The sequence below is a fragment of the Buceros rhinoceros genome, unplaced genomic scaffold (assembly GCF_000710305.1).
Source record: "Buceros rhinoceros silvestris isolate BGI_N320 unplaced genomic scaffold, ASM71030v1 scaffold25432, whole genome shotgun sequence".
Classification (NCBI taxonomy): domain Eukaryota; kingdom Metazoa; phylum Chordata; class Aves; order Bucerotiformes; family Bucerotidae; genus Buceros; species Buceros rhinoceros.
This window is the reverse complement of record NW_010398692.1, coordinates 5,423-32,878: the sequence shown is the minus strand read 5'-3', so window position 1 is coordinate 32,878 and position 27,456 is coordinate 5,423. Positions and strand designations below refer to the sequence as shown.

The 27,456-nt window shown below is 42.5% G+C and overlaps 1 protein-coding gene across 1 annotated transcript in view; it reads right to left on the bottom strand.

Moving 5' to 3' along the window:
• Nucleotides 1-1,695: 1,695 nt before the first annotated feature.
• The window catches only part of LOC104489093 (calcium uptake protein 1, mitochondrial), a gene marked incomplete at both ends in the record, with an annotated part of 29,471 nt that continues 3,710 nt past the window's right edge, over nt 1,696-27,456 (bottom strand). The window contains 3 exons of the mRNA XM_010131207.1: nt 1,696-1,893; nt 6,662-6,744; nt 16,985-17,099. Of these exons, the coding sequence (XP_010129509.1) occupies nt 1,696-1,893; nt 6,662-6,744; nt 16,985-17,099 (396 nt within the window). The remainder of the gene's footprint in view (nt 1,894-6,661; nt 6,745-16,984; nt 17,100-27,456) is intronic.

Sequence of the window (27,456 nt, the reverse complement as noted above, 5' to 3'; positions counted from 1 at the left end):
GTAGCGAGACATTTATGATATTCACTAACTTACCAAGACATAAATATCTTGCGCTTTCCTCAGTGAACAACTAACGTTCACCAGGAGGAAGCACAATTGAATAAAATCACTAAAAAATAAATTAATACCACACTGCTGCAGAAGGAAAAGAAAAACAAGTACCATGAATCTGAAATACCCTATTGCTTCTTAATGAGAGAAGTGGGGACCCGCAGAGGGAGCACAGGACTCCAGCACAGGGTCAGAAATACTTCAGTGCCTCCTTGCTGCCCACTCCTGGTGCAAACATGGCAGTGGGAAAGGAGAGCAGAACAGCAAACAGGACAGAGTAATCTCTCTTCTCTGAGATCGAGTTTCAGCTTCTACTTTTTAACCTTAAAAAGCATTTAATTTGTTTCATTTTGTAGAGGCACTGAGGAGCCAACACTTCAAAGCTCATAAAGAACACTGTCTTCAACCAGCCTATTGCCCCTGCAAATGCAGGGCGACACCACCTGCTTTAATGACCAGTTGAATGAAGTCAGTGAACTGGACAATTACCTTCAGAAATAAAACCAGTCCTTGGGACAGTTTCTTAGATTCTTAAAGCTCCAAATAAAAAAGGGAATCCATTCGGATTAAGTTTGCAGTGGCTGACTTACAGGATCTTAATAAATGCTGTCCGTTAGCCAGATCCCCCAGCCTGAGCATGCAGACACTCACACGTCAGCCTGAAGCAGCAGTGAATTCTGAATACGGCTGTCTTAACAGGTTATGGTTATGGGGGTCTTTTTGTGCACAAATCCACGCTTGTGATGCAAATGAAAGCCTGGCTTTGCTCAAGATGGATCAAACCTTTGAGCCTGCTGCAGAGGAAGGCACTGACTGAGTCAGCTTCACTTGGGAGCCGAGACAGAGACCAAGGAGCCCCTCATTGCTGTTTCCACACTCCGTTTATTCAAAGGAATCAAATTTTGAAGCTTGATGCTTAAATTCAGGCTATGTGACTAGAAGCAGGAGATTGGGAGCTGCTGGTAACTCATGGTAATGCAAATAAAAAAAGGAGACCTTCAAGTCAACTGAAAGGTAAAACACTCAGAAGAGATGGACATTTCTTTCAAAGTACATCAACCCAGCAGCGAATAATGAGGTCATGTAACAGAGACCACCTATTTAGCAGGATTCAAACAAGGCTTGAACACTTCAGTAGCAGAAATCCTCAGAACACTGAAGCAAACAGGAAGGTGGGGACAAAACCAGTGAGTGTTTTGGGAATGTTATAATCCCCGGTCCTTCATGGCAGAGATCGTTTATTAGGACTGAGACAAACCTTCCTCAGTGAAGCAGCAACAGACCACTCATAATCCCTATTGGTTTATTTGGTTTGGGTTTGTTTTCTAAAGCATCTCAGAATCATCTCCATTGGCAGTACCAAGGCAAGCACACCCAGGGACACACACCCAGGATGTGCTGGCTGCTGCTGCAACTCCACAGGAGCAGCTACCACCAAAAGCTGGAGGTGCTCATGAGGTGTGCCACAGGCACCAAAATGCTCATTAGAAATTTAACAGCAGCTTTGGTTTAGGAGTGCTACGAGCCACAGTTGTAGTAAATCCCTCTGAACCCTTCCCACACTCTTGCTCCTCCTCCAGAAATCACACCACGCAGCACGGTCCATGCTTCACTGCCCTCTGTATACGTAAAAATAACCCAAACCTCAAGCTTCAGAATGTCGTGCTGCAGTTTACGCTGGAAGTCGAGGAAGTGGGAGATGGTCAGCTTCCCCTTCAGATCCGCCCCAAAGAAGTATGTTGTCAGCGCAGAGTTGAAGCCAGTTTTCAGGGTGTTCCCCGTTGTAGATCGGTCTCTGTGGCGCATGCCCATGCTGGTTTGGGAACGAATGATGCTCTGGACCTAAAAATACGAGGGGGTGTGTTAGCATCAAAAACATGACTGGGATTAGCAGCATGAAGGTACTCCAAGATCAGCCATATCATCATCCATTTTTTTTCCTCCCCTGAAATAATTCTTAAAAGACATACAGCAATTAAAAAGTGTGCTTGAACTTGGGCTTTGTTTTTCTCAGTCCTTTTCAAAGAAAGAAGAGCATGAGATGTTTAAAGTGAGTTTTAAGAAACAATTTACCCAGTTTGCAGATAAAAGTCCTAGCGCTGATCCTATGCCTGGTCAGTAGAGAGCAGTTTGTTCCCAGCAAAGTCGCGAGGAGAGAGAAAGCCAAAACAACCACACGAAAAAAAAAGCCTGCACACGTTTTGGAGCTTCCACTCCTACTTTGCTGCCCGTCCTTGTCAGCTCACACCAACCCCAGTTAGCTTACACAGGGTTTCCTTCCCCCTTGTGCACAAACCCAGCGTATTTCCACCCAGGACACCCTGTCCTTGCTGCCTGTCGCTCTGTGCTGCAGCTGGAAGCTCCTCTGACCCGGTACCATGCAGCAAGCTGAGCTGTAGGCAGGGGATGACCCATCCAGAGCAAAGGGCTCTCCAAAGGTCCCACAGGCTGCATCAGCCCAAATACAACCCAGCAGCAGCACCAGCAGAACAACAGGTAATCCAGAAGTATCAGAGTCACCAGCAGACAGGGGCATTTGTACCAAGACAGTCAAGGGTGCAAACACGCATTAGAACAGCAATATCTCAATGCTTTTAACAAACCATGCAGGCAACCAGCCTCCTCCTCCCCTGAGCTCTCAGCAATGCCCTGTACCTTCTCAAAGACACTGCTCAACTCCAACAGATGCTATAGGACAGGGCAAGGACACACAGGACAACTTCTCTACCCACTACAATACGGCAAAAGGTTGAACTTGAAGGACGTGACAGCCTGAAAAATCCAGGAGTTTGTTATTTCAAGGGTTCTGTGCTAATTTGAGGGGTCAGCCAAGCCAAATGCACACTCGTGTCCTCTCTCCATCCCCAGGTATCCCAGTACCCCTTCGCAGCACCCACTCATCTGAATTATTATTGCTGGGATGTGAGAAGCCAGGCTTATCTTCTGTGTAATAACTGATCCCTTCCAACAAGGTTAGGAGAAGGATTCTCACTAAGGACAGTAAGCATGAGAAATGAGGAGAAAAACAGGCATCCAATGTACTGTTCGGCACCCAGCAGAGCCTCTACAGCACAGGCTTCCTGGAGATCCAGAAAACAACACTGCTTTGCCTCAGCCTCTTCCTTCTGCCACCAAAAGTCAGAAGGGAGAAAGGAAAACAGCTGCCAAGAGCTCCAGCTGTCAAAAGGATGACAGAACCTTGTTATCATGGTACATGGGGTGTCCAGTTTTTTCCTAACAAGAGAGCAAGTGCTGGAACAACCCCAAAGGGGACGGTCCAGAGGAGAACTGTGCGTACCATTGGCAGGCTCACCTTGCTGCCTCTGAACCACAGGCTACTGGCTATTCTTCCAAGTCAAGTCAGAGGAAAAAAAAACACAGACAAAAGGTTTTGCCCCTGCATTTGCAGAAGCGAGTGTTTACCACACTGCAGACTGTTTGATAGAACATCTTTTCCCAGATGTTACTGAGATGGCATCCTACGCCCCTCCTCTTCTCTCCCCATCTATAACAAGCATCAGCGCCGGTGCCAAAATTATTTGGCTGGTCCCTGTTTTGAACCCAGAAAGGCAGGCAACCACTGCAAGCTGTCCTCCAGCCCGGCTGTCCTGCCCCACAGCTCATCGATCGTACAGAGATGCTTCACTGTCTTCTGTATGTATTTCAGCCTAAGGTTTGTGATCTGTTTCATCTTTTGCATCAGACAAGGGAAAAAAAAGAAAAAAATTAATGAAAATAGTTAATGGTTTGAAGAGAAATCAAGAAGTAACATTACCTGCAAGTTAACTACTCTTCATCCAACTTCTTAATTAAAAATAGAAGAATGAACTAACAATTTACATGCTGAAGGATGAAAAGTTGAAAATTGTATCGATGCAGGCATCAAACTACTCAGCACTATGCACTAACCATACGCATCAACTGGAAAAAAAATGAGGTTCTTAAGTGAGGCCTGAAGAAATTTAGCATTTTCTTATTAAGCAGTTAAAGCCTCCAACTTACTGCAAATTACCTAAATTAATGCATGTAATTTTCTTTCTTGATGAATACTCTTTGGGTTTTTCAGACACTAATGAGAAGACCTCCTGTTGGCTCTTTCTAAAGACGACATGTGAAAGAGGAGTAGGAAATTCATTCCCACATGCTCACAGCCAGCGAGGATGGTACCATGCTTCTTTGAGGACCCTTTTCTTCCTCTTCTTTTTCTTCCCATTCTCCCCAAAATGATGTTGCTCATTTAAACAGATGCCACATCTAGTGGCATAATCCCATGGAAGAGCCAGTTCCAGTTGCCTCTGCCAGATTACGTGTTTACGGGACAGATCTGCAGACCCTGCTATCCTTTGCATTCTTATTGAGGCATTTCCAGAACAAGTGAAAAAAAGATTATCTATCACACAAATTATTGTGTGTATGGTATTTTATATATGTGCCTCCCACTGAAGCTCTGTGTTTGCTTTAATTCTGACTGGGAAGTGCATCAAATTTTATAGTAATATCTGCAAAGGTATTGTCAGCGTTGTCCTCGTTGTCCCAAGCAGCTCCTTCATCCTCTGACTCAAAAGCTCTGGAAGATCAGTCTTCAGCAAAATATTCTGATGCTAACCAGGAATTTTATTCCTTTATATAGAGGCAGTGACACATGTAACAAGCTTAACTAAAATCTTTAAGACGGGGAACATTTTTATGACTTAATACATGAAAAACTTCCCTTTGCCCTACCAGATGATTTGAAATAATTTAATTCAATTTTGCACTTTCCTCTTCCAAATGCTTCTAGAACACTCAACCTCAAGAAACATTCTTACTTTACATGTCTAAGAAAAAGCCAGACGTGACACCATCTCTAGCACATTGGCGTCACCGCCTTTTTACCAGGCAGTTCACCATTCTCTACTTAAATTCATTTATCTTCATAATTAACTTCACTCTAGAACACTAGAACTACTGAAAAACACCTTTTGAATTGTTAGATATTATCAGAGAGCTGCAGTGGAGTGCTATATTTGTGCATTGTGAAAACAGAAGGAAGAACAATCTTTCACTTGGGAAATTAGGCAACTTGGAATTTTTCATAGCTAAATCAGTAGTTTGTAGGGAGGCAGAGCCAAACAGCACAATAACCTGGGCACAGCTGTGTATCAAATTTGCACTTGAAGAAAAATGACCAAACTCCTGGGTTTGTGTTACAAGCTGTCACATGAAGGGGTACCATATCATATTGGAGATAAACGAACTCCATTCTCCTTGTGGTCCGAAGTTTGCGTCTAAAAATGTACAGTTAACCAGATATATTACACAGCTCTGGAGCAAACTCACAATGACATCATACTCAGAGGTAATAAATTTAAGAAAAACGTCAGGAACAGATTAGAAGAGGGGGGAAATTAATTTAACAGATCTGCTTTGCCACTAGTTCTTCCTGTTTATAGCAGGTGCCTCAAGCATGACCTCTTAGAGACTCTTCTGAGGGTAACTAGTCATTTGATCAACCGGTGAGTAAGAATTTGTAACTACATTTGTTCTCGGATACGAGCACACAGCTTTTCACCTTCTCCAAACACGGATGTCCTCCAGCATAAAAACCGTCACAAGGACAGGTTATTTTTTTAACCTGAGAGTCTTCTTTCCTTTGCCCAGAAGCAGCAGCTTCTACCTGCCCATTAAACATACAGCCCTGAGGGATACGGGGTCACAGAAGGGGTGCCAGAGGCCACACGAAATTAGGCAGATTCGTGGTGTACCTTCTCTACCTCGTTCTTGGTGACAGAGATGGTGACTTCTTATACAACCAGCCACTTCTCTGGTTTGCAAATGCATTTACTTCTCCTTTCATGAGCTGCATACACATGGAGCTTTGCTAATATACAGCAACTTCAGGAGCTTTATGAGTTTCCAAAGCCTTACAGCTGTTTTTCCTACATAGGCAAGAAAACCACACACACTTCTGCCTGGGGAGGTCAGATCTCTTCCCAATGACAGCTCCGGTCTTCAGTCTGTTCTCCCTGTTCCCCTCTGTAACACAATCACAAACCATGGTGTGTAGGAGAACCTCACCATTACCAGATGTGCAGGGCAAGCCCATTAAAAAGCTTGCATCACACTCCCTGTTGACGAAACCTTGTAAGAACCAGGGGAAAGAAAGTAACAAAAAAACACTCTCAATAAACATTTTTGATTACATTTAAATAGGCAGCTAAATTCTTCTTTGAAGCAGATTTGCCCTGGTAATTCTCTGAAGACAAACAAGATTAAGGAATGCAGTAAGAGCTGTAGAAGAAAGTAGGATCAAAAACCTATGACATCAGTAGAGTGAAAAAAAATTCTTTATCTGCTCCAGAGGTGACATCTTTTGGAGATACCTCGGTGACAAAGTCACAGGAAATCAGAGTTTATACTTACAGTTGTTCTGGCTGAATGAAGAGTTACATCTTGAAATATCCAGTTAAAACAAAGCAAAGCAGCAGGCACCACAGCAACACAGCAGATCACAGAAGGAAAAAGACGTAAACCAGTACTAACCACAAACATAAATCACGGTAACGCTGGAGAGGAATGCTGCACTTATGACTAAGATGCTATCAAGAAGTCAATCCGTTGTTCAACTTGCCTGCTCAAACTCTTCCATGTCCACCTCACCATCACCATTCAGATCAAACATCTTAAAGGCGATCTCAAAATTCCTCTGGGGAGCTACATTAAAAACACACAATAAAAAACAAAGACCAGTTAACAAAGATACAAAAGCTCAATAAAAAAAAGCGCATTTTCAGAATGATTTTATCCAAAAGCAATTTTAAGAAGAAAATGCCTCTCTCGGGAACGTCTAGGTGGGAACTTCATGGTGCTCCTTTTTCCAAAGGTCTTGACAAGGAGGTTAGGAGGAGCAGACGTTTCTTGAAAATAATTTACTCCATCTGCAGGTGGAAAAGGCATGACAGCAAGACATCACCTGATCTTTCTAACGACAATCAACATAAAATGACACTGCAGCAAGAGCTCCAGCCTGCCCCATATGGTATAACACCCACTTGGCCAGAGGACATTCCCCTGGCGCTGCACAGCACTCTCCACACTTTGTGAAGCAGTCAGTGGGTGAGGAGCAAACCTGGACTTGGGGTAACTCTCTTCCAGACTCAGCTCTTGTCTCACTGTACAAATTTAAACAAATCACTACCAATTCTGTCTCAGTCTAGTTATGACTCTGAAATAACAAATGAGCTGGCGCCCGCCGGCTGAGATGCACTCGAGACAGCGTGGTACCTTATTTGTCATTGCATTTAGTCTATATTGTCATGGTTTATTTAGCCAGAAACTCTGCAGAAACATTGCTTCACAGCAAAACCACGCTCTTTCCTCTGCATCCCACCAAAGAATTTCGGTACGTTTCCATTTTGGGCTCTGTAACCCATCAACATTTAAAGCTACAACATAGTGCCACAATTTTTTTTCCAAATTAAGCTAATATAAGAGAATTTTTCTTGCTCTGCTGCTTTCAAATATACCACCTACAGGAATTTCAGTATTTGTTGGGATTTCTAGAGAATCCTCTCAGCTATAACTAGTGCTCTTAAAGTGATCAATTAATCCTTAGCACCTTTTTTTTTGCTCTGTAGATGGCTCTTTCCCACCCAAATCTGGCAGCAGGATGTGGATCACTGGTGATGCTCATCCCCCTTTAACCTCAACTGCTTCAATCAACTTTAAGTATTTCCTGTGGATACTCAGAAAGTAATGTGCTTCTGCAACCAGCTTTCTCCTCCCAGATGGGGCTGTGAGGGGGAGCACAAAGAGGAATCACTGACAAAGAAATTAATATGGAATGACCTGAACTGGGTTTTGTACATTAGTTACAGCTTCAGTTTAAGGCCAGGAGCCTTGTACACCATGTTTTCCCCTTGCTATAATAAACTGTAGCACTTTGTCACTAAAAGACTCAAACATGTTAATGAGATCACTTTTTCCAATCGCTTTGTGCCTTAAACAGATGTATTACAACATTAAACTCAATGGCAGGAACGGTCTGTCACAATCCGCTTGATATATACGGCGCATAGTCCTGCTGTTACCATCTCTGGATTTCCAATTTCCCTGTGCCAATTATTCGGGCTTTAAATTCTAAACACCACGCGCAAAAGTGATGTCTCCTGTAACCATGGCACTCGCCAGCAGCACGTGGTGGGTTGTCTTCCCTTTCATACACAGACAACCCTGCAGCAGAAGCCAAGCCTCCAACCAGCTTCTCTGTCCTACTTGCTGGGATGGGGAGACCTTTGCTTGCTGTCCCTCGTTAATACGGCATTAGCTGACCTGTAATCAAGGGGACTGGCTGTCCCCAACACCAACCTCATAATCTCTCCAATGATGCAATCTAATTAAAGCAATTTCTACAAAAAGCCTCCCCTGTATCCATCCAGGGTTTAATACCCCGTTTCCTTGAAGAGCAACAAAGTTAAGCACTTTCCAATAACCCTCTTAATGTTTAAATAATACATCCAACTTTAGCCACATTAATTGCAAGTACCATGTGAAAGCCTGGATGCAGTTTCTTGTTATTAGCCCCATAATTTAGTGCTGCTTGGGAAGAAATGTTTCCTCTATGAGGAAACTCTAATCTAGTTACAAGATGCCAGACCAAAAGCAATTTACACATCTCATCCTTCTTCCCCCACTTCTCTACCAGGTCCAATGATGTATATTCTGAGACTGATAAATTTGTTACTCCCTGCTAAAAATTGGTGCTTGGCTTGCTGGGTTTTTTACCTTTAAGGAAACACATTATGTGTCCCATTTGCACTGACACAGGGTGAACAGCAAAAGCAAGATGCTTAACTTGCCCCTCACAAAGGCCGTTTCCTTCCTTTCCCTTCTCTAAATACAGATTTTGATGAGCAATTTCTCACAGCCACAGAGAAGAACATCTTTTGCAAAATTAAAATGAACAGTTCAGCATCAAAAATCTGCAGGGTCAGTTTTTTCTAAGGACAGTGAAAGTGCCTTTTAAACTGGCAAATTTAATTACTTCATTCCTTTAGCTAATAAGTGACACAGTCCGTTTCTTCCTCTGATCTACATAAGTAACTCCAATTACTTGTAATGACACTTAAATCCCACAAATGTGAGTCTGAGCCAGGGAAGCTAGAGGACATGGAAGACGATTAGCTCATCCCGCTCCTGCTCAGGAAGAAATCTTCATTAAGATGTATGTCCCTGATTTCCAGACAGTCTGAATTTGCTGCTCCCCAGAGAGATGATTTCTGCCCCTCCTCTTGGGCATGATGCGTCTAACCAAGATTTATCGGGGAAGAGTCATCCTGACAGCAGCTGACCCTGCTTGCCCACCCTGCCCCATTACTTGTGGTTACAGCAGCCTTTACAACCTCCATTTCTCTTCTTCCTCTTAATCTTCCAGAAACTTGCAGACCATTAAAGCAGCAGATACTGGCTTGCCCAGCTCAACTCAGCTTTTTTTCTCCCCCAGCTCATTTATTCTTCCCCCCAATTCAGCCACTCTTGACTGCAGCATCTCTAAGTTATTGCGTGAATGCAATATTCCTCCGGCAATGGTTACCAAAACCAGTTAAAGGACCCTTTGTTTTTAATAGGGCACAATGCCCATCTTTACAAGGGAAAAACATTTCCGGATTTCCCCCAAGGGCTCTGCTGCCTTTCCCGCTCTCTTTCATTTTGCGAGCTATCTCCTCACCTCCTTTGTGATGTTATTAAAGAATCAAGATTTTTCGTTGCAACTAAATTCCGTTGGGCCATGAGTCAGGAAGTGGTCAGGGCAACTGCAGTTTCTTTTCTAGCTTTATTTCTAGTTTTTAGGTGTTCAGAATGCAACCGCTTCCTCCAAATCATTAACACCAATGAAAACACGGCACTGGTGCCATGTTAGTTTCCAACTAACCTGGGAGTTAGCGCAAAGGGCAGTTATCATTTTTCTTGATTCATCTGTGCAAATCAAGTATTTGGGAAAGAAAGGCAGTAATAAAACCAAAAGCCACATGCAGCAGTGTTCTGAAACTGAGCAACCTCCACCAGGCAAACAGATGGCGAGCCGCAGCACTGACCACATTGTAAAAACCCATTTGATCCTTCAGCGTAAAGCCCCAGGGAACCTGAGGCATTAGATGGGTTGATTAGGGATCTAAGTCAATTATGTAATTAACTATTTTCAATTATTCAATGGGCCAATTTGCAGCACTCAGTTGCTCTTTATTGCCATTTACTCTCACCAGAAGCAATGCATTCTGACAGACAGTAAATGCCCAGTGATGAGAAAAGCCCCATTTTGCTATTTCTGCGCTCATCTGATCTCTTTCCGCCAAACTCAATGTGCCATGCTTGAGAGATGCCTCTCAACAACTCTTTCCTTCTGACCCCTGTTGCAACTCATGAAGCATGTGGTTGCACACAAAAATTAAGTGTCTGTAGAGCACCCGCCTCAAGTGGAGGTACTGCATTTCAGGGAAACTATTTTTAACACATTTTTGGAGAATAAACACTGCCCCCTTCAGATGTAGTTGAAAATTTCTTTGAACCTAAACACACAAGCAGCTCAGGACTTCAATATTCATCCTGAAGCTGAGTAACTCCCAAAGCAACTCCAGTGTGGGATGAAAGATCGAGAATTCAGCTGGGGTGTTGCTTTAAGAAAAATCAGTGGTTTGGGGTTAAGAATCTTAAATATTCTTTCCCATATATACCAAAATTAAGAAAAATATATGTACTAAAACCATAGTACCCTGAAACTGAAAAAATGTATCTTCCCCCACCCCCCACTATTAAGTTACATGAATCAGCGTGTTCATTATTCCGTCTGACTCCACACAGCGGTATTTTAGCTAAGAAATGTTCCTGTACATGTTCAAATTGGAACATTTTTGTCTGCAGGAAAGAATCGGGGTCAGAGATGACCCTTATAAGACTGCAGCCAGCAGCCCAGCACTGGTATCTAGCACACTGTAAGCAACTGCAGTGATAATAGGGAAGAGCTAAAGGATGCACTTGCGCATAATGTATCTCCAAATGCTCATGCTCTAATGTATTTTTTGAGAACAGGGTTACAGTTTTGTATGGAAGCAACTATCCATAGAATATAGACAGCTGAGCCCCAGATGCAATAAATACAGGGAAAAAATTAAACTGTCCTAATATTACAGATATTTTCCTTCCAAATTATTCCACTATTTCAGAAAATGAATGCACATCCCATCAGCTTTTTTTTTTTTTAATCAACCCAGAAATGCAAATAACAGGCGGTTAAAATAATTGAGTCTACGGCATGGAGACTGAACCACAATATCATTGGTTCTAAAGAGAATCTAAGGGTTATTTCTTATCACAAGGAACAATCAGAATTACCTCTGAAATAATACAAAAGCATCATTTTAGAACCTAAGTACACAAACCCCACCACAAGACAGATTTCAAGTTTAAAGCAGTCTAACACCTGGAAAATCAAGTTTTCATTTGAATTTCAAATTCCAGTTAAAATCTAAAATGTAATGCTGTTTTCATGAGCGGAAAACAGATCTTTCACACCTGGTAGAAGTACACCCTATTTCTGTTACTGGCGCATGATTGCGGTAGGTGTTATTTCCCAACAGCACGAGCTGGACCACGTTGGCTGGACCATCAGTGGCGCAGCTCCAGAAGTGGGGAAAGGGGTTACAAGCAGCTGATAAGGAACCTGCTGTCATGCAAAGTAAAAACACCACCACTGCTAATAGTAAGAAAAGCCCCAAACAACCTAGAGGCAGAGAAATGAAGGATTTTTTAGCTCCTCCCTCTGAATTCATGCTGGAGGTTTATATGCCTGAACCCAAGTACGTGGATTGAAGCCCTACTTGAGTACCAAGCTCCAACGTTACTGAGCTGCGCATGCTGACATTGCCACCAGAGGCAGCGAGAGATACCCAATAGAAAGCGAAGAAGTAAAATCCCAAATACACTGTTTTGTTGTACAGAAACACACAGACCAGACACATGCGTAAGGAACAGCTGAAGGATCTGGCATATGAACAGATGCTCCGATCCGCCGCTTAGAAAGCTGTACCATGACAGTGCACTACCTCTAGATACAGAAATTCACGCCAAGAATGCAGTACACTCTTGCTTGGAGTGATGTCCCAGATAACGCTATTTTTAATCTTTCTTCTATGAAAGAATTTAAAGAAAAACACTATTCTTGCTGTTTCACTTACCTGTTTTGCTTGTTAGCTTGTGAGCGAAAGAGACTGTGTCATTTTGACCCAAAAATATGTATTTTGGTTTTAACATCAATGACAAACACACGCCTCAATTTCATAGATTTGAGGGAATGTGACAGTGCCTTAGCTGGAGTACAAGGCTCACCTTTCAAGAGCTGCTCATCACATAACTTACAGAGCATTGCTGGAAATCAAGATTCCCTCTTGAATGCCTCTCTGAAATAAGGACCTGGAAACAGGCTATGGAAATGACAGCTCCAGACAAAGGCCATTAGAAGCTGCGCTCTCCAGGGAACCCTGAAGGAAGAGGACAACCGAAACATCTACAGGTTCTGAGATACTGCTATAAGCAACACAAAATTACTTTGTTTCCTAATTTTACAAAAATAATGAATAAGCTTTTGGAACTTCTCAATAAGGCGCACAAGTGCTGCACCTAGAGTAGTTCTGCAAATTTGCTGTCCTCTGTGATACAGGAGCTTGGTGGAGACCCATCATCCCATTACACCATGCAAATGCAAGGGATGACAGGGTGAACAAAGATTAAGCAAAGACTGCATGCAGAGAGGCTGGCACAGCATCCCATACCCTAATATCAGTTTTCAAACCCAAGAGGCCAAGCTCTACTTGGGAAGATCCCAAACTACCAACTGCAACAAATTTGCCTCGTTTCTTTCCTTCAGCTACCAGCCCATGGCAGAAAGGGAATGTTGAGCCACAGGACCCTCGGTCTGACATGAAGCAACCAGGCTTATGTTTGGTAGTTGGGACATCCCTTGGAAAAGAGTCTCTGTGCTGCTCAGATACATCTTGGAAATCCCACAACTGGTCAGCAGCTGGGTTGGCAGAAAGATATTAAAGACATCCCTGCACCATATAGTGTGGATGAGACAGATCCACGTGTTTGCATGTAGGTAATCAGAGGGCCTTGAAAGTTTAGCGTAAAGATAAAATTAACATGAACAGCATCACAAATGAAAATATTCCTATAAGCTCAAAGCAACCTTCTATCTCCTTTTCTTGTGGAATGAGTCCTATGTCGTTTGGTGCTGCTGTGCAGGATTAAATGCCACTGGTAAGGTAACAGATCTCCCTTGTGGAGGGGAAGGAAGCTGAAGACATTCGTGAAAGCCAGCAATACATGTCCAAAAAGGCCACAGCGCAAGCAGAGCCTGGAGATCATGTCGCCTGTATGCAGCAACGTGGGAGAGCACACCGTGCCACCTCCATCGCAGGGACCCCCACAGCATTCAATATCCAGTCAGAAAATAATTTCCAGAGCTAGATGGCTTGGAATTTATTTCCTGTGCAGGGGAAAGAAAAATAAAAAGGTGAATCTAGCTTAAGCAAGAGGCCTCTTGCGGGCCAGTACTCATAAGGGATGGCAGCACACCATGCTTCAGAAAGAACCCGCAGGAGATGTGAGAAGCTGCTGCAGGTCTGCTATGAGAGCCCTGGCAAGAGAGTAATTACTTTGGCTTGAGGCAATGCTATTTAACCCTCCTCCCAGGAGGAGTAAATCCAGACACAGCGACAGTCCAATTATGGAAACACCACCGACCTACTCTTTTAATGCCCTGCTCCCTTCAGTGCCTGTTAATCAAGTAGGCATTAGCGCGCCTGGACAACGGACCATGTTTGCTCTGAAACGGCAGTCGCTGATGATGGAAAAGCTCCTTCTCTCCTTCCTCCACCTCTTCTGCAAGCACAAGAGCAAAAACCTGTTTGGTCAGGGAAGAGACATCTTTGTTTTCCTATGACATTTGAAGGACTCAGCAGAAATCCTATCGGCATTTTGCTTATCCTGTATTTTGTTAATCTTTCTACCTCTGCCTCAAAGCATGGTGAGCAGTTGCAACAACAGAAAACGTGGGGTATCCTCAAAGCCTCTCAGGACTCATTGCCTTTAATAGAAGGTTGACTTTCTGAAGTAGTTAAATGCTATTTTATTAGTTGCTTTAAAAATACTTTTTCACAGAAACACAGCAACTGATGAGAACAGACAGTGCTATAGCAAGAAATCACTTGTAAATAAAATATGGTGACAGACTTAATTTTCCGTGCAATATGCAAACAGCTCTTTGCGAGCAACGTAGAGATGAAGCCTCCATCCCTCTCCCCTCCTCTCCCTGCCCAGCAGCTACCACATGGTCCACTTCTCAGAGAATACAGCGGAAGCTGCAAAGACAAATTAGGGTAAACGCTTTGGGAAAGTGCTCTCAAAGCCCAGCAGCGCTTTTGGTAGAGCTAGGGAGATGGGCAGGAGTTGTCTCCACAGACTCACTGGGCACAACTCCTAAGGAGCACAATAACACGAAGCCTGTTGGATTTCTTGTTTTCAGAGGTTATCATTGATGAGTTTTGAGTTCAATTAGGCAGACCAGACCACAACTGATTTCTCCCCATCATTTCTAAGCAAGACAGAGGATCGACTCTCCCTCCTGACTCCCACCCCAGACCCAATCTCACACTCCCCTTCTGATTATGCTGCCTTAGCACTCAATATGCCACCTTTCTTTCTCAAGATTTAGTGGCTTTTAGGTATTTGATGTAATCTACAGCTTGCTCTTGTCCGGGTACCTCCTTAAGGTTTGGGTTATTTAAACAACACAGTGAGAAAACCAATATTGAACTGTCAGTTTAAGATGTACTTTCCTCATTCTATTTTATTTATTTCCCAGGGAAAAAATAAATGAGAAACTACCGGGTTCCTGCAAGGTAATATTTACTAGTAGGAGAGTAAACCAGCATGGCATAACAGTCAATTTTCCATCTAGCCACAGGGCATGGTTTGTCTGGGAGTTTTATTTGCATAAAAGCAAATGCTTTCCAAATGAAACCAAAGCTCTTCCTCTGGAGAATCACTGTTTGACAGTAGCTCCAAAGACATTCCTCCATCTTCCATGTCCATTCAACAAACTCCTCAAATACCTAGAAATCAAAGTCTCAGAACTGTATTTTCCTTCTGCTTTGTCTACCCCTCACGTCATTCCTCAAAGTGCAAACCACCCAATTCTGTCTCCTCTTGTTAGTCTGATTCCCCAGTAACTGCAAACGCGATTAAAAGCCCGAGAACAAGAGGAAAAAACCCAATCCTGCCCACGCAGCCCTCCAAAACAAAGCTGCTGCTACTCTAACACAAGGCGGTCCCTTTTCTTTTATTCTCACAACAAAGAAATTAATCCAAGCAAGAACAATTTCTCTTATTCATTAGGGGGTTGCTCACCACCAGCACAGCCATAAAGCCCCAGGCACGAGCGTTTGCTAAACCACATTCTGTAATGCAATACTAGAGTTTCGAGAGTTCATTGTCAGCTTTGGAGGCTGAAATTAAAAGCCCTCACTACACAAGTGAAAATAGCTTAGGTAATTTCAGCACAGGCTAGACTGATGTAAGAAGAGAACACCAAAAGTCTTCAGAGTCAGTTCTGAGACTCAGTCAAACAAAAAACCAGATTGAAATCATAGAACAAATTCCCTGGATTGAAGTAGCTTTCTCTCTCAAGTGTTCGTTTTCACGGCATGAAGGTCACATACATGTCTTACACCACCATGTCCACCTGATAGCAAACATGACCTTGAACATTGCTTCTCCCCATAATAGATCCTCCAAAATGCCATGCTGATTAAAAGAAGAGCCTCCTCTCTCATTTATCCACTTTACAGTATGCAAGAACATGGGGGAAAAAAATTAAGCATCCGTTGCTGTTACAAAGCAACAGCGAATTACCCAGCTGACTCCCTGAACAGCACAGGGCAGGTAGCAGTGGGGCTCTACAAGCAAACTGGGAAATGTCCAGCTTTTTAACTCCTGTAATCATGTCATCATGAAATAGATATGTACAAGATGAGTTGGCCGAGTTTCCCCTCTCTTTTTATTTTAAAGTCTGAAAATAAAACGTCTCAAGTTCATTTGGACAGTGGCACATTCCTATTACCCTTCGTTTCCTAATGAGGCTGAAAAATAACTAGAATTTCAGATTACATGCTTGTTTGTTATGCCGCACCTTCCAAGGGGCTAGAGGAGCTCTGCAAATGAGGGTGTGAGCTTGCTTCCCCGTGAAGAAAGTCTAGAAATGCTGTTTGACATTACCAAAGGCATCGGTTTCCCTGTTTCTTGCCAACAAAGCAAAGTGCCAGCTCTTCAAGTGCAGAAGACGTTGCTGGAACAGATTAGCAGATCACAGAAATATCACAAATGCAAGTCAAGTGCAGCAGGGTGAAAAGACAGAAGGTATCTAATGATACTCGTTGAAATGTAAACATCTTAACTTCTCTCCTCATTGGATTACATCACACTCGAGCCTGAGCTTACCCAAGTGAAAATACAGCTGGAGAAGAGAGTTTGAATGGTCTTGTAATCAGTGAAGAGCTGGAAAGGAATATTCATCCAAATGCAAGAATATCATATGACCAGAAGTCATGAACATCACATCTCCACGTGAACAGCAGGTCAAATGACTCCTTCAAAAAAATATCGCCCCATTTTAAAATGAGAAATAAATCCTCAGAAGCCATCGATCTGCTTATCTTTCTGAACACCCCAGGCGAAGACCAGACCAGATGAAGCGATGGCAATTACTCAGCTCAGGTTTCAAGCAATCAAGAAACCCTTTTAGGAAAATGTATGCAAACAACACTAAACTCACTGTGTTTAAACTTCCAAAACTTAAAAAAGCAGAGAATAACTGCAGAGAAGAAAACCCCATTGTACTTACTGGAAAGGACCGTCGTGAGGAAGATGTAGTCGGAGAAAGAAATGAGTCCACATTCTCCAAGCGCATAAAATATGCTGTCCTCATCGGCAAACTTCTCTCGCTCCTGGGATAATTTCTATTTAACCATTCGACCCACACACCAGAAAAAGAGAATAAAGCACTTGATTAAGTAGAGAAACGGAAGGATTTATTTGTATCCATACCACCAACAAGCCATTCCACGTACACACCCCCCTACTACCTCCATTCATACCCAGCGGACCTTTTCCAGCCTTCAAATCTGTCAGAAATGCTCTGCAAAGATCAGTGCTTCCTCATCTCAAATGAGGGGTGACGAATTGCACAATATTAATTGGTTTAGCCTAGCTGAAATACAGAAAAACAAAACTACGTCCATTTTGCTTAAAATTGTCCTAATTGAGGAATTAGTTATGAATATCAGATTTTTCAATACAGGATTCAGAAAGGAAATTATTACATTTCACTAAGTTTTAGTTATACTCTGCTGCAGCATTAGTCAAGAAAACTATTTCACAAGAATATAAAGAATGATTGAAGTTATCAAAACTATGCAGATATCAGAAGCACGTGTTTAGCAAGCTCTCTAGAAGGACCAGGACCGATATAAATCTCAATCTCTCTCTATCCAGTTTGTTTGGTTTTTTTTTTTCTTCAACACTTTGTTTTAATAGAAAATACCACGATTTACCAGCTAATCTCCCTTACTAAGCTAAAATCCAAGTCCCTTTGATCCGCTGAAGCTTCAAAGACTGAAAAGGATCCATAAAACTGTTAGGAGATGCACACCGCAATCCACACTGGTGACCCATTTTAAGAACACGGCAGGAGGCACACACACACACAGAGGAAAACAAAATTAATATAAATAAGAGCAGGCATGGGTGAGGTTATTCCACAGAAACCAGGTCATGCAAGCACAGAAGCACAGTGAAAGCAAGGCTGAATTTAGGAACAGCTTTAGGACAAACCACCGACAAACACCACCACACGAGGGTCCAGCCACACAACTGTCCCCCACTGTTACCTCTGTCTAGCGGAGATCCCATCATACACAAGATAAAGGAAAGAAAACTGGTTAAGCGACAATAAAATAAGCAAGCAAAACATAACACCAAGTTGAACAGTTAAACTTGCAAAGAGCAAGAAAGTTTTGAAGCAACCAGGTTGTTGCTTTGACCGGGCGCTGCTAAGAAGCCTAAGTAGATATCCCAGCAAGAGTTAGCACATAGCCTCTCTGGCTCAGACCCACTGTCTGCAGCTGATGTCTCTCATCCACCTCAGGGCTGTTTGGTCTTTTTGAGAGAACTCACCATGGTGTGTGACTGCAGAGAGGGGATGAGCTCAGCTAATAATTTAGATGAAAATTTAACCCGTATCTGGCTTGGAAACCACAAGAAAAGAGACAAAAATAATCATGTAGATCACCAAAAAATACAGTTTCCAGGGGGGGAAAAACAGTTCAGCTCTACTGATCAAATAAAACTCTTCTCAGTAGCTCTGCCTTTACCATCTGGAGAGCGTCAGGAATTTACTAAGAGGCAAATCACTAACAGCAGACAACATGCTAATGGCATTCACTCCATGCAAGATAACTGCTATTTATGCTTAGGGGAACCAGGTTGAAGTACCATTTACTGAAAAAAATGTCCCTGCTTCCCTTCTCATTGAGATGGATCTAAAGCAAAATTACACTGATGCTTACGTTAAGGACAAACAAACAATGTCTGGGTTTCCTTTAAACTGAAGGCAGAATTTGTGGAGAAGGCAGTTTTCTGCAATTGCTGCCAGAGGTGTTGCCAGCAGCATCTCACCTGCTTGTGTGATTTATTGCCTCTCCCTCAGATTGCCTGTCCTGAAGAGCATTTATCATAAACTAGCTATTAACATCTTTCTTCACCCCCTCGAAGGATCCCATGACAAAGTTCCAGAGATTGGCTTACTAATTTTGAGTTTCTTATCTGCACTTAAAATTCATAGTCTGCATCAAACAGCTCAAAACGTTCCTCATAAGCCGAAAACCACATCCACAGACTAACAATAAAAAAGTTAAGTCATTTGCTCTCTGAAATACAAAGGTGTAGATGGGAGGGAAAAGCATTTATTCATTTGTATCTTACTATAAGCAAACAAAGTAAAACTAATTAGGTATTTATTTTAAACAAGCACCTATTTGTCAGAAACCTGGGGAAGGACAACGCACACCTTGACTGGCGTGCTCAGCCTGCCTGCAGCTACTGGGAAAGGGAATTTCTCCCACTGATCTTTCTAGGAGAAAAGTAACAACAGACCTGATCAATAAGATTTTCAGGCTCCCAGCACCACCAGAACAGAAGTTTAAAAAAATTCACAACTCTCCCATTCATTTTCTTCTGGCATGTTTGATTGCTTTCCACAAGTACATGGGAAGCTATGGGGAAGGCTGAGACCATCCTCCTCAGGGGTTGTTCCCCATCAGGAAACATCATATTCTACAGAATTCTACAATAACCCCTAGGAAAAAGAAATAATAATAAAAAAAAAAAAAAATCAATGTACCTACTTCATGAAGTGCAACATGGATGGCTGTGATCCCTCAAAGTTCAAGGTGGAAAAACCCAAAGTCAGTCCTCACTAACACCTAAAACCACTTTCTATACACCTCAGGCTTCTCCACATCCTACTTTGCTTCCAGCATACTCCACCATCGCTTCTAGTCAGAAAGGTAATGCATGGGGATCAGGACATGGAGGGAAGAATCCCCTTCCAAGCCTCCATACTCTTTCAGAGGCATGTCATCTTCAAAAATTACTTATCCATACAATTTTAGGTCAACTTTAACATTTCGCACCCTTTTGTATCAGAACAAGCTAATTCTCAAAATGCTCATTTAAAACAATGTCTTTCATTTAAGCATTTTTTTCTATGTTAAATACCCCAAAACCAGAGTAACTGGTCAAGATCATTCAGCACGCCCAAAAAACATTCAAATCTGAGCATTCACAACTCAGCCAGCCACAGGAAACTGTCTACAATTATGATGTATTTTTTAATCAAGCAGTAGGTTCATATTAAACAAGCACACAAATGAACAAACATCCAAATTAACATGTAAAAAGAAAAAGAAATCCAAATATATCGCTGCTTTTGGCACGAGCATGACTGTGTAAGTTCAGTGAAAAGCCACCAGTCCAGTCTCAGTGGAATAAAACTTTTTACAGGCACTCAGGCAGATTATCCTGCAACACCAGACACCGACAACGAGTGAAAAAAAATAATGTAACAGCATTTCAAAGTACAAAGTTTGGTTTTCCCTTTCCAGCTTCGGCTCCAAGCTCAACAAACAGCACCAGAACATGGGTTGAACAACATAACAATGGTGACCAACCTCTCCCAAACCCAAGCTGCATGCCATATGCAGGCAACTCCCCAGACTTGTGTTACGGGCTGGCTGCAAGCAAGCAAAGCACCCAAAGACGTATCACAAACTTCACATATTCTACCCCAAAAACTGACCTAGTGCTGGAGTCTCCCTCGAGCCCAGTAACAGAGGATAACAGAGGATTTGGAGGAAAAAAAACCCCCACTGGTTCCTTCCATCATTGCCAAATATTATCTTTATTATGGATTTTAAAATGGTTTCCCCAGGGCTGAGTGAAGAGGGAAACATGTTAATACACAATTATGCAAATCCAGAAAAAAGAATGTAGTTTTGCAAATTAAGGGATGCCTTCTCCGCAAGGGCAGAGGACGGACGCGAGGTGTGGTGCTGCTGTTTGCTTTGCATACCTAACACACATTTAGAAAAGCCTTATCAGCTAAATCCTCGCAGCTCCACTTCCTTTGGCATTCCAGAAACTACCTGAGCAGCACTGAATTTGCCGCTTTGGGAAGAACACATCCTTGGTAAGCCACTTCGAGATGACAGTCTACATTTCCACCCAGAGGAAAAAACACACTTTTGACACATTCAGTCACATTAACTTGTTTGTGTTTCAACACCACCCTTGTACTTATGTGCACCAAAGCTTCAGGAATTTACCAGCCTTAAGCGACCGCTTGACAGTGGCTTATACCTTCCAAAATGACCACAAAATAAGTATCAAAGTGCATGCAAGACGATGAGTATTTCTCCAGAACCAGAAAGTAATTTTGTCAATTAGTAAGGAATTTTAGATGAAGCATAACCATCTCTTACTGACAAACGTCATCATACTCAGTTTGCTCCTTTTCACAAGAAATACTTTAAGGTTACCAATATCGTGTGAGCAAATACAAAACCATGAATGTTTCCGTGAAGTCACCTTGCCGCAAAGCAATTCTCTTTCAGTCCCATCTGACCACCTTCAGTTAGGCAAACCACTGAAAAGACATCTAATAACGTGTTTCTTTCATGGGTAGCTGCAGACGTACAGGAAAAGAAGTTAAAACACTGTGTGGTCAGTGTTACAAAGAAATATTATTCTCTGTTCCACAGGAATTTCCAAAAGACCTGTGTTATAAGCTGGCCTAATATGGACAAAGTCTTCCCCTGGTTTTGAGTTTTCTGGCTTTATAAGGTAAACACGACCTTCTCTATTACCACAGTTTTGGGTTACGTGTCTCTCTACCAATGAAATCTCTCCTTGTTAGAGGAAAAAGACCCCCCATTAGTACTTGTGCACGTATCATTAAGCCGTACACATAGACACAGTGTGCTATGAGTCCTGCTCATGCATGGGTTGATACCTTGGGCGTAAATCAGTAGACAGCACCCCTATAAATAAAAAACTATCATGAATCCTTCTAAGGAGGGGAGAGCAAGTTTTTTAGTTAAATTTATTGGACAATCTATTTAATTAATGCATTTTAAATGCTCTTTAGCACCTACCACGTGTATTGTTTGACATCTTTAAAAATATGAGCTAGCACCTGCCATCTCATTATCGCCATGCAACATTAAAATGTGCAGCGATGTGGCTCCTATCTGCGTGGTCCAGCAGAGCCTGCAGGACAGCATGGTGCTGGCACAGGCTTCTACACAGGTCCTTCCCAAGCAGGGCAGTTTAAAATCTGGGGAAATACACACCAACTGTTGAACGTGTGTTTGCAGCAGATGCTCTGTATTTGTCTATCACACGACAGATAAGAGAAAACCCTTAGGAAATGGCAGTGAAAACTGCAGGCAATGCAGCCTGCTACGGTAACTAAAAATATTAATGCCTTGAACTCTGTCTGCATCAAAATGCTAAACTGGAGGCTCTGAAATGAGGGAAATCACAGATTTTATATTTTTGCTCATTTTTTTGAAGATCTCAACTTTAAAGAACCAAAGCCCTGTCTGTATTTAGAGATTTAATGACAACTGATGTTGGCACCTCACTACCTAGATTAAGGAACTGAAATAAAGAAATAAAAAAGGTTTCAGAATCAGATTTAAAATTAAAGCCTTTCAGCCTGGATGTTCAAACCCCTTTAGGGAAAACGAGGTAGGGGAGGTCTTTCCACTATGAAACAAGGACAAAGGAAAGGACTTGAGAGAGAATTGAAGGGTTGGGAGTTTTTAAAGCTTGCTTTATGATGTGGGTGCAAAATAAGTCATTTTAGACACACCCACCACCCAGGATTTCTTTATATTACCTTTTATATGTCACTAAATTTTAAGAAGTGTTTAAGGTTGTGATGGAAACAACACAAGGACTTTCTGGAACTTGTAAACCTCTTTTTGCAGTGGAAAATTTCACAGTATCTTTCCTGGTGGCTCTAGATAATTTACTAAGTCTACATAGTAACACAGCAAAGGCAAACAGATTCTGCATGGCAAATCGTGGTGGGTGAGCGTTAGCATAGGAAAATGCTTAAAATTTATTGTTGGCAGATAAATACTGCAGTTTAAGACCCTTTGGGAGTGTATTTTAACAGAGAGCTTTCTGAAACATCTGATTTGGGCTTTATTTTGCCTGTATATATACACGGGGACAAAAATACAGAGCTAGACATGGATGAAGTTGTTCTGCATGCTCTCCCTCTGAATCTGAATTTGGACACGTACAGAGAATCAAAAATTAGGCGGCAATTATTACTACAGGTGGTCTCCTGAGACTGTAAAGAGAAATCTGCATTCCCTCCTTCCAGCAAGGCTGTAAATATTTATCACCTTTAAAACAAATGGCACCTGAAATGCAAGGCCAGCATTCTGTACAACCAAGAAAAAGAACACCACAGACTTTCGCGACCCTTCGCAGGCAGCAGACCCACTCATGCAAGTGAGAAACCCCTGCTGGAAAAGCAAATAGGAAATGCCTCAGAAAAGGGACAGTCTACGCTTCTGCTCTTCTCCCACCGCGTCATCTCCGTGCTCCACAGGGTAATGAAATCACCATCTGTAGGACCACAGCGACATTAGTAATGGAAATTTGATGGGGGATGATTAAAATTAGGTCCTTGATGTCCCAAATCATGCGTCCAAAATGAGTTGACTTTTGACACCTTTGAATTTAAATGGCTGTTCAGGTCTCCAGATGGCAAGTGGGATACTGCTTCCCCTCATCTCAGCCCGCATTACCAAGATGAACTCATTACGTTGGTAATGCACGCTGCTCATTTTCTCAGATAAAAATTCCAGTGTGAAAGTACACAATGAAAACAACAACTCAGAATAGACAGCAAGTATTAAACATCAGCTCACATGATGAGGTTAGGGCCATACACTTGGTACTCACCAATGAGAAAGGGGGTTGAGGAAAAACCACATGTAATCATGTAATTAGAGACGGTCATCGTGAGCACAAACATTTCAAGGAACTGAAGTAAGGAACAACTAAAATTCTTGTCATTCCCTTCCACTCTCTCACTCCTCCTTTCTTCATCTGTTTCTCCCATTCAGACCTCTCCTCCTCCTGCAGTCAGTGAGGTCAAGCATCTCCCAAAACATTCCCTCCCACCCTGCTCAATCCATAATCCTCTCCCGCCCCCCTCTCCCTGCTAACTTCACGGTACCCAAGGACAGGGTTTTCCGAGCTCAGTTTTGTATGCCTTCAGTACTAGGCATGTATATAATGCCAGCACAACTGCCAAAGAAATTAAAGCCAAAAATGACCCCATAAACCGCTTCTTGGTTAAAACACTGCATGCACCCACTAAGGGCACTTTGTCAGCAAGCTGCTTATTTTTTGCTAACTTCCCCAATGGATTTCATTACAGTCACAAAGCTACAGGGCAAACTGAAAGAGTTTATAGAGTACATTTCCCTCTTTACTAACACTGAATGAACTTCCCTCTTCTTTCTAGTTCTTTTTCCTAGAAACCACCTTACAAACTACAGCACCTAAATACCTTCTTCTGAAAACATTCTTTAATATAGTTCACCCTACATAGCTCTGTAACTCGAAAAACTCTAGAAACTTTCCAAAAAATAACCCTCTCCAAACTTAGACACATCCAAATACATGTTTCCCCACAGCATTTGGCCAGAGAGACAACTGCCCTTTCTCACAGAATAAAACTAACTTTGTGGTCTCAAGTGGAAAATGCTATTTTCCAACACAGCCAGCTCTGTCGCAGCCTCATCAAGCTGCAAAGTAAGTCAGAAGCCTCAAAAGACACCGTGAACACAGGAGGACAGGGAGATACACGTTTGAGCTTTGCTCAAAGATGTTCCCCTAAATAAAGCCATGTACTAACAGTTTCCCTGAGGACTGTACTCTGAACAAGCCAATCTCAAGTAGTTTGAAATAAATCCTTTAGGCTGAGGATCAAGGACAGGATTCAAGATTATTTATTAAAGGAGCAGGGAGAAAGGGTGAGCATACACTGTCCCTTTTACATGACAAGTGCATATCATGAGGTCTGAAGCACAAACTAATCAAAGCACATGCTGGCTGCTTTGTACCTGCCAGAAATCCTGGTAGGAGGGAGAGGGTTAGAAAAGGGAAGAAAATGAGGGAATGCTTAGTTATACCAAAAGAACAAACCATAATTAGAATAAAGACACAAGTATCAGAGATATCAGTAGCTGGAAGAAACGCCTGCCGGGTACCTAGATACCAGAATAAAAGAGAACATACAGCAACCAGAGCATTTCAGTAGCGTCTGCCAAATGGGCTCTGTGAAAACAAGCAACAGAATTAGCACATCAAACAGGTAACACCAGGGAGAGCTCCTTCGAAACCAAAACACACCACAAACACACCTTTTGGTAGAGGAGGCAGGAAGGGATGCAGCGTGTCCTGTATGTGGACATAAACCAACCCGGGTGTCTACAGAGATGTTTGTGCATCATGCATTTACCTGTGTTAGATGCAACGAAGTATTTTTTTAAAAAAAATTAAGTTTGTTTTTACTAAAAACAAGCCAGGAGAAGACTTTGCAGTTCAGCATCCACACAGGTCCCAGCAGCAATCAGGGAAAAGCAGTGAAGAACACAAAATAACGCAAAACTGCTAACTAAAGTAGATGGGAGGGCCAAGTTTGGCCGGGAGGACAAAGCTAGCAAGCAAAGAAACTCACAAACACAGACTGTGGTGTCAGCAAAGGAAGTCTAGAAGAGAAAAATGGTGTCAGCTCAGCTCAGGTTTGCTGATTATCTGCAATAAACTGCATCTCTGCTCACTTCCACAGAGGGTCACAGACAAGTACTATCTCTCACCAGTTTATGACAATGCTTTTGGGGAGAGCAAAGGAACTTTGATATAGATGATCATAAGTTACTATCTATGTAAGAAGACGCCTCCTGGTTATTAGGTAAATACTACCTGCACTGAGATCAGAAGGTGAAGGATTTTAAAAGCAGGAAATCTGAAATTGGACAGTGGTGTTCTACAGCACAGGATAGCTGAATGCTTCAAGGTATCTTCAAGAAAAGCCACAACCTAGACTCAACAGCTCAAACTGCCAACACTGGCGACTCATTTACTTCAAACACTCTTAAAACAGACATTGGCAAGATCTCGTACAGTTGGATTTGGAGTCCTCACCTGCTTCATTGCATCTAAGATAAAGTACCTGCTTGGTTAACAGGCTCAGCAGACCAACCACACGTGCACTTTGCGCTGTTGTTGACTGAACTGCAATAGCTTGTTTTTATTACGGTATCATTTGGGGTTGCATCCTTTAGAATGAAGGTTTCAGAGGCACTTAAAGATCCCAGGAGCTCAGAGCTCTGATCCAATGTTTGGCTCCTGAATGACAGCTGGACTTTGAGCTTGTTTCACCTCCTGCAAGCTTGGGTCTCAGCAGCTTACATCACTGGTGGAAGTCTCACGCTGCAGCCTTAGCTCATATACAAAGAAAAGAACCCTGGAGATTAAGGCTAATGAATTTCCCCCTCTTTCAAGTCTGGAAGCAACACCCTTCAATCCACCAGAAAGACATGGTTCATCTACCTCCAGTCCTTTCCATGGGGATCCTTCCCGAGTACGTTTTTTCAGGCTGCTCTGCTCCTGAGATGCTCTTTAAATCATCTGGCATGAAATCTTCCTCCTGAGCTGACTCCCCGCAACTCTTCTTTAATGGACACACACCTGCAGTTACAGGCCCTTGGCAGGTTACTGTAGCTTAAATAAATCTTAGTACTGGTCCATGAGACAAGTCTATATTATCCAGTGAAAGCAAATTTCAGATGCTTTACTGGTCCTTACAAAAATCACCTGAAGTATTTTCCTTTTCCTTCATTTTGCTATTGCTCTGCATTACTCTCTGGCATCCCCACACATCTAAACATGTAAATGCTGATAGGAAATACTGAATTCAGAAATTGAATCAGAGGGCACTGAAAGCCTACATAATTACTTACTGCAGCAATGGTAGCAGGAGAGTAGGCTGTTGCTGGTAGCTCAAAGGCCTTTGTTCATATTAAGCACTAGCAAGAAATTTTCCCCACAAGAGAACAAAATGAGCAAGTCAAGTGTATTCTGTATTAAACTAATGAGCCATCTAGGGTGTTGGATTTTTTTCTTCTCCTAAACAGGCTAGAGGTCTCTTAAAAGCATCTTACCTTCAGTGGGAACACCCAGCTGCACAAAGACAGATCTATGCTGTGCACCCACCACATCCATTTTCTGCCTCTGCTCACACCTTCCCACCAGGCTGCACTGCTGACAGCTCCGCTGTGGGATGCCTCAGAGCTCCCCTGCGCTGGTTCACCAGGACGGGAACCCACCAAGGGACCCAGGTGACAGGCTGTGATTTTGCTCTGAACAAGGTGGACATGCAGCCCACACTTTAGAGGAACACCACTAACAGCATTGCTTATTTTGTTCTTTGAGGGATTAAGCCTGTCAGTCACTAATGCACAAGCCAAAAAAAAACCCATCAAGTAAGCAGAGGGCACGAAAAAAAGAAAAATTTAAACAAAATCTGTATTACAACTTGTGTATCACTAACGAAGCTTATGCCACGTTACAGATGCTGAGATAGATACTCCTACTTAGTGAGAGCTTATTCATCGCTACCGTCTTTCTAAACAAGAAGCCAACAGTGAGAGGTGAAACAGAACA